At 35.9% G+C, this 13,197-nt stretch overlaps 1 protein-coding gene across 1 annotated transcript in view; it reads left to right on the forward strand.

Moving 5' to 3' along the window:
- Positions 1-13,197, forward strand: part of Cubn (cubilin) — a 253,945-nt gene that overhangs the window by 38,518 nt on the left and 202,230 nt on the right. The window contains exons 16-17 of the mRNA XM_074056589.1: positions 766-928; positions 2,080-2,270. Of these exons, the coding sequence (XP_073912690.1) occupies positions 766-928; positions 2,080-2,270 (354 nt within the window). The remainder of the gene's footprint in view (positions 1-765; positions 929-2,079; positions 2,271-13,197) is intronic.

Below are 13,197 nucleotides of genomic sequence, written 5' to 3' on the forward strand. Positions count from 1 at the left end.
TGACAATATTGAAATATCACTCATTTCTTATCAAGGAAGCAGTTAAAAACAAAATAATGCTGCTCTATAATTTTGCTGCCAATGGGAAAAGTAATTGGAATAGTTGAAATTAACTATTAAATTAACTAATTAAAATGTTGTTTAGTTTATTGACTCCTTGATGTTCTACATAGTACATATAGACCTTGCAATTTCAACAGAATTGTAGATATATAAACATGATTATTCAGAGGATTAAAAGCCAACAATTAAAAATTTTCTAAGATGATATTGTCATTATTGTGGTACATAGTTAGTATCAAAGTTGCACTTTTTGAATTTGTTAACCCTATTAGGCCATCTTTAGTTTGTGTCTAATTTGACTTTACTCTTTCCCTCCCAACACCTAGAATAAATTGTGAATCAGTTGAGATCATGAGTGGTCCCTTCATCTATTTCATTTGTATATATTCATTTTCTTCTAGATCACTTGGAATTTATCATTTCTCAACAAATATCTAGGGGAAAACCTTAGGAAAGAAAGCACTGAAATTCAAAATCTATCCTTAGCTTTAGAAGTGAAATTTAGATAGTACATAAGACACATGGAATAATGAAATTATACATCCTTCATCAGACCCCAATCGTGCTGATTACGGATATGATAGGGAAACTTCCTAGAGCCATCACTTTTAAATGATAGATTTTCTAAAGTTTATGTTTGGAATGGCATGGTTTGTTAAAACCTGACCACCTTGACCTTAATGATCCAATCTTTGGTTTTAGATTCGAGATGGTCCTTTGCAACAAGATCCTGTTCTTGGGAAATTCTGCACCACTCTTTCTGTCCCACCACTCCAGACCACAGGTCCTACTGCCAGAATTCATTTTCATTCTGACAATGAGATTAGTGACCAAGGCTTCCACATCACCTACCTAACATCGCCTTGTAAGTAACCTTCCAGTTTGAGAGTTTACTGTGCATTTGAAGGGCTTTCATATGTTTATATTTTAAGGTGATTCTGAACATGATTAGCTTTCTTAGACTAATGATATCTCTTTATATAAATATATATATATATATATATTTCTCCCATAGCTACAGATTCTTCCTTTATCTTCCCAATGCTCCATTATCAATACTACAATATGCCTTAGTCCCTAAATTATGGGTTCTACATTTTAATAGAGATGTATGAGGAACCTAAATTTAAATAATTCAGAACTTCAGTTCCCTAGAGGCATTTGATGTTTTGTTGTGAGAGAGGTCGTTCACGTGAGTGATATAACCTGTCTGTAGACACATCTGACTTTATCCTTGGATCAAGTCCAGCTGCACAGAGCTGGCTTGCAGGATGGCAGTGTCTTGGTCCCTAGAGTTCATTTCTAATAAAATATTGTTAGCTATGATGCCTTTGGTTGCACAGATGCCTTAAAACCAGAAAACAACAAAACAAATGAACTGCTCCATGATTTTTATTTTAGGAATCTAGACAATTTTGTTCATGACAATGATTGTATCCTTAATGAGAATTTATAGGAAAAATACTTCAGTGTCAGGAGAAGGAACAATTAACGTCTTTATTGGTCCCCCTTTTGGTTCAGGCTCACCTGAAGCAACTAACTTCCTGTAATGTGCAGCTCTTTACAAGTATTATCTTATGCTTGTCTACCTTTCTCTGGCCACATATTATTCTGCATTGGTTTTTCCTTTGATCCAAATCATTTATATATTTATATATTTTGTCACTTCTTAAATAAAGTGCCTTAAGTCTTCTTGGAATGAAACAGAGTGCTAATGTATTTAAAAAGTATTTTATATAGAGAAAGAAAGGTGAATTAGAAGTTCCATCACACATCTCTACATCTATTTCTTTAGGTTCTCAAGGCATGTCCTGTACATGGATCAAACTGAAAATCTTATAATGAGAGGCATAAACTTGTACAGGGTGAATGAAGTGGGTATATGATTGTGTGTGTGTGTGTGTGTGTGTGTGTGTGTGTGTGTGTGTGTAAATTTTTGAAAACTGGATCCAATGCTTGGGAGCCACAGCAATGGCCATCCTTATGACCTTTCCTTTTCTTCCCCATTCTCCTTAGCGGGTCTGCATTGTGGAGGGAGCTTCGTGGACCCACAGGGTGAGATCTTTCTTCCTGAATTGTCTGGATCTTTGGCTCACAATAGGCAATGCTTCTATGTCATAAAGCAGCCAGAGGGAGAGAAAATAGAGATCAACTTCACCCATGTGGAGCTGGAAGGCCAGAGTGACTGTTCTTACAGTTACATTGAGGTAACTTTTACTGCTCAGTCTTCCTTAAGTGTCCATCAACTTTACGTCCTTTGGAGTCTTCAAATGGTTGCCAAGCCAGCAGCATTCACATCACTAGAGATCTTGTTAGAAATGCCATTTTATACCTGATCACAGCCCTAGTAAATTAGCACGTGTAGGGCTGGGAGGCCCACCAGATCATGCTGACTCAGATTAAAGCTTAAAACAGCTATTTTACTAGAGAATAGAGAAGAATCTGCCTAAAACAGATCAGAAGATGGGTATGCAAACCAGCAAAACACAAGAAGGAACGCTGAGACTAGAAACTCATAATAGTGCTGAATTACAAGTCATTAATTGAGTTCTCATCACCAAAGTACATGCAAATAAGTAAGGCTAATAGGATTTACTCTTAGGAATGAGATTTCAGAATTTATCTAGGATAATTGTATAATTGAGAGAACTCAACCTAGAGAAGTTAAGGATTTTCTGACATGACCCAATCCATCAGTGACAAAGTTATGTTAAGGAATTGAGTAGTTTTTGTGTTAGAGGTTCCTCTTTTTCCTTCATAAGTCCTGCTTACTGTCCTTCAGGGCACTAACTTTGATTTAAGTATATAAAATGCTTGTTATAGGAGAATATCTAAAACAAAAGCAAGCAGTTTTTATTTGTTGGTCCTGGTATTTCTTTCACTTAAGTATTGGTCAAGCCACAAATTAAAGTGTGGAGCAAGAGAAACAAAACATTTGTGGTTGAGCCCATCATTTCATATAAACTCAGAGAATCATTTACAATTTTGTGTACATATTGAGTTAAGCCAATTTGTTTTTCCAGGAAAAATGTATGTAAACTCCTGACCTATTCCTTAAATTTAGACAGAGGAGACAAAGAACTTTAGCGTAGGATCTGCACTTTATGGACTAAGGACATTGAGCATAAGAGACACATATATACATATATACGGATATATGTATATATACATATATGCACACACATAGACATATGTATATTTTTTATTTATTTTATGTTTTTATTTTTTAACGTTTTTATTGTGCTGGGTGGGGGTACATTGTGGCATTTACAGAAGTTCTTATAATATATCAACTATATCGTATTTGAATGCAACCCCTCCATCATTCTCATTTATCTCCCTCTCCCCATTCCTGGAACAGTTTCAACAGGTCTCACTTTTCCATTTACATCCATGTGTACCCAGTATTTGCACTATATTCACCCTCCTGTGCTCTTTCCCTACATCCTCCCACCTCCTATTGGTACCAATACCTAGGATAGGATCTGTTCTGCCCTTCTGTTCTCTGATTTTGTAAAAGAGAAAAAAAAATGACATTTTTGTTTGTTTAAGATAGCTACACAGGAAGTTTCCTTGTGACATTTCCATATATATATGTATTATAACTTGAATTGGTTCATCTCCTCTATTTTTCTTCTTTCTACCTAAGCCCTCTTTTTATGGTATTTTCAACAAGTTTAAAATTCTATATTCATTCTTGTAAAGAGAGTACATCAACCATATTCACCTTCTTAACATCCTTCTTTTACCATCCCCCATATATTTTTACCTAAAATAAAATTTTATTTTAGATAGTGAGGTAAATGGCCAAATTCCTTCAATTTAAGTTTTCTATACTTTCTCATAAAGCACACTAATGTTTTAAATTGTAGAGCAATTTTAAATATTTTTGTGTAAATAAAAATTAAATTTCCAACAAAAATAGTAAAAATAGCTCAAAATTAGAGTGGTTACTATGCACTAGGCACAATTCTAAAACTAGATGAGTGGAATAAATTATGCAGGTAAGGATTCGATTACCTGTTAGGCATAGTAAGTACTTTGTATAAGTTAATTCATTGAATCCTCACAAAAACTATTATCATTCCTATTTTGACCTCAGGAATCTGAGGCTCAGAGAAGTTAAGTTACTTTCCCACAGTTGCATATGCGTGCAGCAAGTGGTAGAGCTGGAATTTCCATTGTTTGATCGTTAATGAGAACAGAAATGCAACAGTCAAACTTTGACTCTTAGATGTTTTATCTTCCCTTGGGAGGGTCTCATGAATTTCCCAATTCCATACCCAGCCCTCTGGCCATAGGGCTAAAATATGAAACCAGATACAATGGTTTTTGTCACTGAAGTAAGAAGGGAAGTCAGGATAGTGTCTATTAAACTCTTTATGGTGGTTCTAACGGCTCAAAGGAGCTGTCAAAGCATGACACATCCTTTCTGGCTTTGCGGAACACTCCCACTGAATTTCAGTGAGGAGTCACATGAACTTTTCTGAATTGTCCTGGAAAGTCACTGGGAGAAAACTCATAAAACTGGCACTCAGCAGGCATGGTGTGGTGACATCTGCAATCCTAGCACTTGGGAGGTAGAGGCAGGAAGATTACAAGTTTGAGGCCAGCATGGGCTACATGGCAACTTCCAGCTAGCCTGTACTATATAGCAAAGTCTTATCTCAAAAACAAAAAGCAAAAAAGCCTGACATTCAAAGATTTATTTTGTAAACAATAATGGCAGAACATTTTGTAGCAGAATAGGATTTAGGTTAACTCATCTATTTTAGTTCCTATTTTAGTTCTGGTGTTAGATGACCTCGGACAATTCTTTATCTGGATACTTCAGCTCCTACTTCAATACAATGCCCCACCTATTCCCCTAGGCTTTGTGAGGTTAACACCAAGGAAATGAATGATAAAAGAATCTTGAAAAATTAAAAATACTATATAAATATAAGGTTTCCCTGGGTCAATTTTGCCACCAGTTCAGAGAGCCAATAATGTTCTTTCATGGTTGGACATGCAGATATTACATTCTGATGTGGTGTATTGACCAAATTTCTTTCCCTCAAGGGTTTTTAATAGAAACAATAAAAGAACTGTATTATGCAGAAGGACAGGTCTTGGGTAGTGATTTGAACAGTTGAGTAGACTTTTCTGTTATATCCTTGAATAATACAATGAATCAATTTATATAATTTTAGGATCAGCAAGGGTCTCATAGCTGATATAAGATAGTCTAATCTAAATCCTTAGTTTTTCAGATAAGGAACTTGAGGCCCACAAAGGTCAAAAAAAAATCAGCCCAAATAGGACATAGATATACCTGTATAGGAATATATATATATATATATATATATATATATATATATATATATATATACACCTAGATCATAGCTATCATTAATCACTAATTCATCTCTATTCATTGGGGAAAAGTATGAACTAAACTCATTTTTTTTGTGGTACTGGGATTTGAACTCAGGGCTTCGTGCTTGCTATGCAGGTGCTTTACCACTTGAACTATGCCTCTAGCTCTTTTTATTCTAGTTATTTTGAAGATAGGATCTCACTTTTTGGGCCTGTACTGAGATCCTCCTATTTTAAGCTTCCAGTCATCTCTGTGATGGCAGGTGCATGTCACCATGCCCAGGTTTTTTTCCATTGAGATGGAGTCCTATAAACTTTTTTGCCCAGGCTGGCCTAGAACTACAGTCCTCCTGATCTCAGCTTCCTGTGTACCTTGGTTGAGATGGGGTCTCACTAACTTTATGACTGGAGTGGCCTGAAACTGTGATCCTTCCAATCTCAGCCTCCCACATAGTTAGGATTGCAGGTGTGAGCTACTGTTCATAAACTTTTTTTTTGATGTACTTTAGACAGTACTTGTGGAAGAAAGTGATGTAGGAATAAGACTTAAATAGTGTTATTATGATGTCATATATTTTCCATAAAATAATAATTTCATTTTTAAAAACTATAGTTAAAAAGTAAAATGATTAGGCAAAGGAATAAAAGAAAAGATGGTATTTCAGATACTTTGGTGGTTTAGAGAGGCCATGATGTTGATGTTTACTAGCTCAAAGTTTTAGCAAGAGTGAAGATGACACAGAGAATTGTAGAACAATATGGGAGAATGGTAGTCAGAAATTTTCTTCTGAGCATGAATAGATGCATCCTAAGAATCCCAGTTCTCATTGTGTGGCTTGAGGTGTTTTCCTACCATGCAAATTCATCTTTTAGAAAAGACTTTGATTCCATTGCCTAATGTATACCTTTCATCCATACTGTGGTTTTTGAAAGACTTACTTTTTGCTCAGTAAGAGAGACCCTTAAGCATTTGTTTAAGAATAAAATTTAACTACAAAAGATAATGAGTTTGGTGTTGCCCAGACCTAGTGTAGCATATCTTTTTCTTTTCTTTTTTTTTTTTAAAGAAGCACAATTTAGCTTCTTTTCCCTTAGATTTATGTATACCTCTTTCTCAAAATTTCTACTTCCAAAAGCACGTATTGCTCGTGGAGGATGTGGTATGAGTACAGAGCAGATGAACTTTCAGCTCATCTGTTTTGTCCAAGAGAGTTTTTAAATTGTATTGAATGGTCAATGCATGGGACAGAAGCATCTTTCCAGAATAAAAAGCAGTACCTCTCATTAATATTTCATAAATGACTTTTGTCATTAGAACTCTGAGTGAAGGGCACATAAGGTAGTAATGAAAGTTTAATTCTTATTCCCAGAAAATGCAAGTTGTAGGCTGAATAATAAATTTAGAAGTCCATATGATTTTAAGGCTGAGGTATGATATGTAGGGAAATTAATAGGCTTATTCATCCTACCAATGTTCTTGACCCATCTGCTGTTTGTCCAACTCAGGGGAACTGCAAATGGAACACCACAGGAGCAAGCTATGGAGGTGGGGGCAGGGCACCATGTCTTCTGGAGAAACAGGAGGGCTTCTGGGGAAGTTGCTTCTTCTTAGACATGGGAAACATCAAAAATAAACGACACAGAAAAGTTTAAAAATAATAAGCTATAGAGAGATTATTGGTTCTGAAAACCAGGGAATGTGCCTATTCTACATGTAGCATCGAATCACAAATTCATCCTATTTTAGCCTGCTATGACAATCCTAGATAATTAACAAAGTGAACATTGTACCTCTCTTCAGTGTAACACAGTAGGAAATTATTGATAAAAGCATTTAAAAATGTCTAAGTACTTGGAAATCAATGAACTGTTTTCTAAATAATTATTGGATTAGAAGGAAATGAAATGTGAACGACTAGGTAGACAATCAGAAATAGGAAATGCTGATAAGCAAACTTGTGAGATAATAAAATTCAACTCCCAGGTAACATCTCCAGTTGAAGATTTAAAGGAAGAGAACTGAAAAATTGGGAAAATGAGGGAATACAGCAAGCTGAAACACAGAGGGTCTGTCTTTTCCCAGAACCTTTTTTCTCTTCTTTCCCTTTCCCTCCCTTCCATTCCTTTCCCTTTCCTTCCCTTCCTTTCTACCCCACACCTCTTTCCTCTCCATTCTTCTCCCCTCCTCTCCCCTCCCCTCCCTTTCTTCCCTGTTTATTTTTTAGATAAGGTCTTGCTAACTTTGAGCCTGGCCTTGAAGCATGATCCTCCTATCTCTACATCTTAGCTAGAATACTAATATTTGTGATGAAATAGGCTGTATTAGTCAGCTCTTCCTCATTCTGGTGAAATATGGGGAAAAAATCAACTTAGAAGAGGGAAGATTTATTTTGACTCACAGTTTTGTAAGTCTTAGTCCATGGTTGGTTGACCCCATTGCTTCTGGGCATGTGACAAGGCAGCATATCATGGAGTGCCTGATGAATCAAAGGTGGATGGGAAAGAAAGAGAGAGAGAGAGAGAGAGAGAGAGAGAGAGAGAGAGAGAGAGAGAGAAAGTGAGACTAACCAAAGAAAATAACTTACAGTTCCTGCATGTTTTCTCTCATCTTGTATGCCTTACCCCTTTTCTTCCTTCATTGAGGAAGAGGTCACATCCCTCTCCAAGTGACTTAGATTAGCCCAAGACTAGTTTCCAATACCAAATTTTTACTTCACTAACTGTTATGTCTGCCTGAAGATCAACTCACACTATCATATGGTAAGGTTCTGGTCTCAGCTTTTGGATGGACCAAGACTAGTGTCAGCATATTTGGTTTGCTTTGAATCAAGATTTAATGCTTAAATGGATTTTAGCAATTGTAATTCAAAAACAAATCTGGATTTATAACATACAGACAAATGAACACACACATTAAAAGATGGTTTTGAGAACTGATCCTTTCCAGATGTTAAATCTTACTGTTTACTGGCCTCTACATCTCACACTTAAATTTTCATATAAATTGTGTTTTTCAGGCCAGTTAATTTTAGCTTGCTGAACAGGAAATAGTTCTTTAGTAAGAACTTGCTTTTTTAAAGAGCAGTTTCTCTTCAGGAACTAGTTCAATCTTTGAATATAAAAATCAGAAGACAGTTGGAATATTCCATAGGCTAAAAATCCTGGATCAGAGAGCATACTGGGGCTTTAGGCTGAAACATTCGGAATTAACCAGATGAATAAAGAAATCAGTGAGAATGTTGGACCCGGTCCACAGAACACTAGCATTTTACACTGGTCTCTGCCATTCCTTTGCAAATGCAATCCACTAAAAGAATTTATTTTTTGTGATTCCTTCTGCCAAGTGATCATGGCATGGCTTCACCTGACCTCTTAAAACAAATAAACAAGCAAACAAACAACTTTGTTACTGCAAACCAGGTTCGTATATTAGTCATCTTTCTCTTGGTTATGCTGCAATAAGAAGCAATCACTAAAGATTGCCAGACAGATTAAAAAAGGAAAGCAAAAGAATTCTGTGCTTTACAGTAGTGTTTACCTTTTGGTGTATTAACATGTTAGCTTTGAAACAGTTCTGCTTAGAGCTCTGCTGCTGTTTCTCATGTCTTTGCCACTGTGGGACCCAGCCTCTTGGTCTTGTGAGAGGGAAAAGTAAAAGGTGGTTGAATCACACAACGGCAGCCAAAGCCTATATTTGGAAATTTATCAGATCACTTCTATTCACATTCTGTGAGGCAAAGCACGTCCTATGTCTAAGCTCACAGTCAAAGGCAATGCTAAGTACTAATTCTCCATAGGGAGATACACAGCAAGTCACATGGCAAAGGGCATAGATACTCACTCTTCTTAGAAAAGGGAACTGAGCAGTTATGAAAAACAATATAGTCTATCCTAGTTCAGAAGCACAAAGGAAAAGATTTTTTTGGAGTCCTAGAAGTTGCAAATTGTGATGCAAAAAATATCAGGGGTCACTTTAGAGCATTTGGTATATTTTATTTCAGGATCTCTTTCAAAAGTGTGGTGGCTAAAAGTACTGCCATGAGTAGGATCAAGGGAGAGTACCATCTTCAGAATTAATAAGGTTTCATTTACCCGAAGAGAGAGAAATGTAGCCAAAATCAATTGCACCTTCTAGGTTTAGGGCCCTTGAGCCCTATAAGTTCTTTTTAAAACATTTGGACTGCAGCTGCTTCTCCTTGCTAAAGTCCTTGAGTTTCATTAATCAGAGCCCAAGGGAATGGCTTACTTCAGTTTGCTCTGATGCTATTTGCTGAATTTCTTGTCATCTTCTAATGGGCAAAATAGAAAAGAGAGACCATAATTTTAGAAGAACAAACAGAACCCTGGGGGATTGGAGAGCAGGAAGCTATCTTACTCCACGTGTCATGCTTTCTGGTTTTCAAGAACTGCAGCAGGTCTACATCTCTTAACAAAAGGAACCATCAGGTATGGCACTTTAAGATTAATGAATCAACAAGGATGTGCCAAATACCTATTTGCAAAGTTTTTTTGTGAGATGCTAAAGGGGATGCAGAAATTTGCTCTTTCCTCTGAGATTTGCTGTTTGGTTAGAGGGAAATTTGGCATGACTTTACTTCAATAAGTACAGTTTGTGTTGCAGATGTTGTAAGAGTTTGGAGAAAGGAACTGGTTTGAGCCTGAGTCAGTGGAGAGGCATGTGATTTTTTATGTCTGTGTAAGACTCTCTCATATGGCTGCACCATAAGTTGTTTAATCACTTCTTATTATTTGACCTTTAAATAGCTTCAGTTCTTGTCCCTATAGATCATAGTCTGAAGTGGATCCACATGCATTTTTTCCTGCATCTTGAAGTCATTACAATAGAGTGTTAGAGTTGGAGGACTCATGATACATATTGCCATGTAATCTTCTAGAACCTTAAATTTCTACCACTTATGGGCAACAGTAACTAAGCCAACAATCTATCAGCTTCTACTATCATAGTTTTGAAATCTTCGCTTCGCTTGGCTTACATAATTCCTCCTTGGCCTCCAAATCTCAGTTTAGAGGTTATTTCTGTTGAGAAATGGTCCATTATCCCCTGGATAAGTTCAGTCTTTGTTAAGCCAGTAGTTTGCTACTTGATGATTTTTTACTATTCTGAAATTCATTCATGTAACCTCATTACACATATTATATTAAAAATATAAAGCTGTAAGTATAACTTTAAGGAGAAATGAAAGTAAACTGGCAAAATAAAAATTGCCTGGGCATGCTGCATTTGAAGACAAAATGAAGCTGTCAGCTGTGTGTATCCTAAATTACTATGAATGCTGCTGAGCAAATGTGGGCTGACATGGCTGTGTGGGTTGGTGACTAACTTTTCTGAAATGGCGACCAACTCTTGGCAGAGTTCCAGGAAGGGGAAAGAAAGGATTATTTCCATTTATACTACACTAGTCATTCCCCCAAAAAATCAGTGTTCATTTAAATTGTACAAAAATACTGTTTAATATGTAAAACAGAACTAGATTTTATGCTTAATAATAAAACTTTCATCAGTATGAATGTCATAAGGGACTTTTAAAAATACCTGTTATGTATGATTCTCTCTCACATTACAGGCTGGCCTGGTGTTTCTTTATCCTTAGGCACTAAATGCCAATAGTAACCCACCATCATTATGATCATAATTAAAAACAGAAACAAAAAATACTTTCACAAAATTCCCAAATGTCTAATTGTGGCACCTACCGAGAACCGTTGGTTAAATAAAAAATGCAGCACTTTGCATTTTTCCAGACATCCAACTTGTCACACTTCACAAAATGTTCTTGCCTGTTCTAAATTTCTTGTGGACAGTGCTCCACAGTGCTATTGTCAGCGCAGGTCCTAGTACTTATTGAAACCTTTTGAGAGTTCATTAGGTGAACAAATTAGTATTTAGGTTTCCAGAGCCTCAGTAATAATTTTATGTAGCATAAGTAGTAGGTATACCCATTGAATGGTTCCCAATTATGGTGAGATGCCTTTAAAGTATTTCATCTTTAAAAATGTCAAGAATAGCAATAGCTCTTCCCTAATCAACATTTTTATTACCAGGTATCTTATTAAGAAAAATCACATTACTGTTTCACCTATTTGTTTCAACCATCCCATGAGCTAGGCTTAGATGTAGTAGTATGCTCCAGGTTAACAGTGGAGGCTTCTGAGAGGTAGGATTTGAACCTAGTTCATAAATGCATAGATGGTGTTCATTGGTTGTTTAGTTAAAACAGGTGGTGCATTAATTATTTTTGTGCAGCCCTGACCAAAATAGCAGAGAATGACCTAAGGGTGGAAAAATTTATTTTAGATCACAGTTCCAGAGGTGCCCATCTATTATGGTGGGGAGGATTTGGTGGCGTAGGGAAGATCATATCACAGTGGCCAGGGAGAGAGCAAAGAAAACAGGAAGAGGCTAGGGCAAAATAATACCCATCCCGTCATGAACATGCCCCTAGTGACCTACTTCTCCAACTGGTTCCCACCTTCCACCTCACCATCTCCTGATAATGCCATCAGATTATCAAGGGATTAATCCATCCATTAGGTCAGAACCCTCATGATATAGTCATTCCTGGAAATGCCATCACAGACACAACCAGAAGTGTGATTTCCAAGTCTCCTAGGCATTTCATAATCCAATAAAGCTGACAATCAAAAGTAAGCATCACACATAGTCTTTATTATATGAAGGACATTTTCTTTCTCTTCTGACTTTCTAAGTTTTGCTTTTAATAAATTAGGATATAAACAAACATTTTGACAGTTATAGAGCTATCATATGGTTTATCAGGTTGGATCTATTGATGAAGTTCTATATAAATTATAACTTCAAACAATCCTTACAATACTTTTGTTTTCATACTTGGTTTTTGTATACAAGACTGACAATGGACTATAAATTCATTTTTCTAGAATTGTGTTCAGGATTTCTGTATTTATATTAATGTATGGGATCAGCCCATGGTTCTTCATTTTTACTATTTATGTCAGAATTTAGTAACAGGGTTCTGAGAAAAATTAATTGGAAATTGTTCCATGTTTGATGGTGACATAAAACAAACTACATATGGAGTTATCTATTTCTTCAAATTTTAAAAGGCCTTACTTTAAAGAATGTCTCCTGGAAGTTTATCCCTTGGGAAAGGTGAAGTAATTACTTGGTAATTTTTTAGATTTTATCCATAGCTTATGTTTATATGGATTTTATTTTTCTCCTTAGATGATTTTAATAATTTATATATATATATTTTTAGAATAATTCACTTTAAGCATTCTAATATATTGGCATATAATTGTATATAGAATTATATTTAAAATATTTCCTAGAATCTGTGTTTCTAGCACCTTTGTGATTTTTAGTTTTGTGTATTTGTGCTTATTAGAGTTGCCAGAGATTTTTCTTATTTATTTATTATTCTTGTGCTGGGGGTACTTTGTGACATTTACAAAAGTTCTTACGACATATCATAGTTGAATTCATCCCCTCCATCATTCTCCTTTCCCCCATACCCCCATATACTGTGTACACATCTATGTAAATGGAAAAATGAGACCTGAGGTTTTTTTTAAACCCCATCCCTCAACCTCCCTCCAAAACAGCTCTTCAATGTATTATGAATTCTACTTTATTTTGTATTTTATTAGGTTTGCTTTAATTTTTTACTTTATTCTTCCTCATTTAATGCTTTTATTCTAAACTTTAAATTGAATTCCATAAGTGAGCTCTCTCATCTTCTCTTTCCTCCTCTCCCTTCCCTTGCCCTTCCT

The sequence above is a fragment of the Castor canadensis genome, chromosome 15 (assembly GCF_047511655.1).
Source record: "Castor canadensis chromosome 15, mCasCan1.hap1v2, whole genome shotgun sequence".
Taxonomy (NCBI): domain Eukaryota; kingdom Metazoa; phylum Chordata; class Mammalia; order Rodentia; family Castoridae; genus Castor; species Castor canadensis.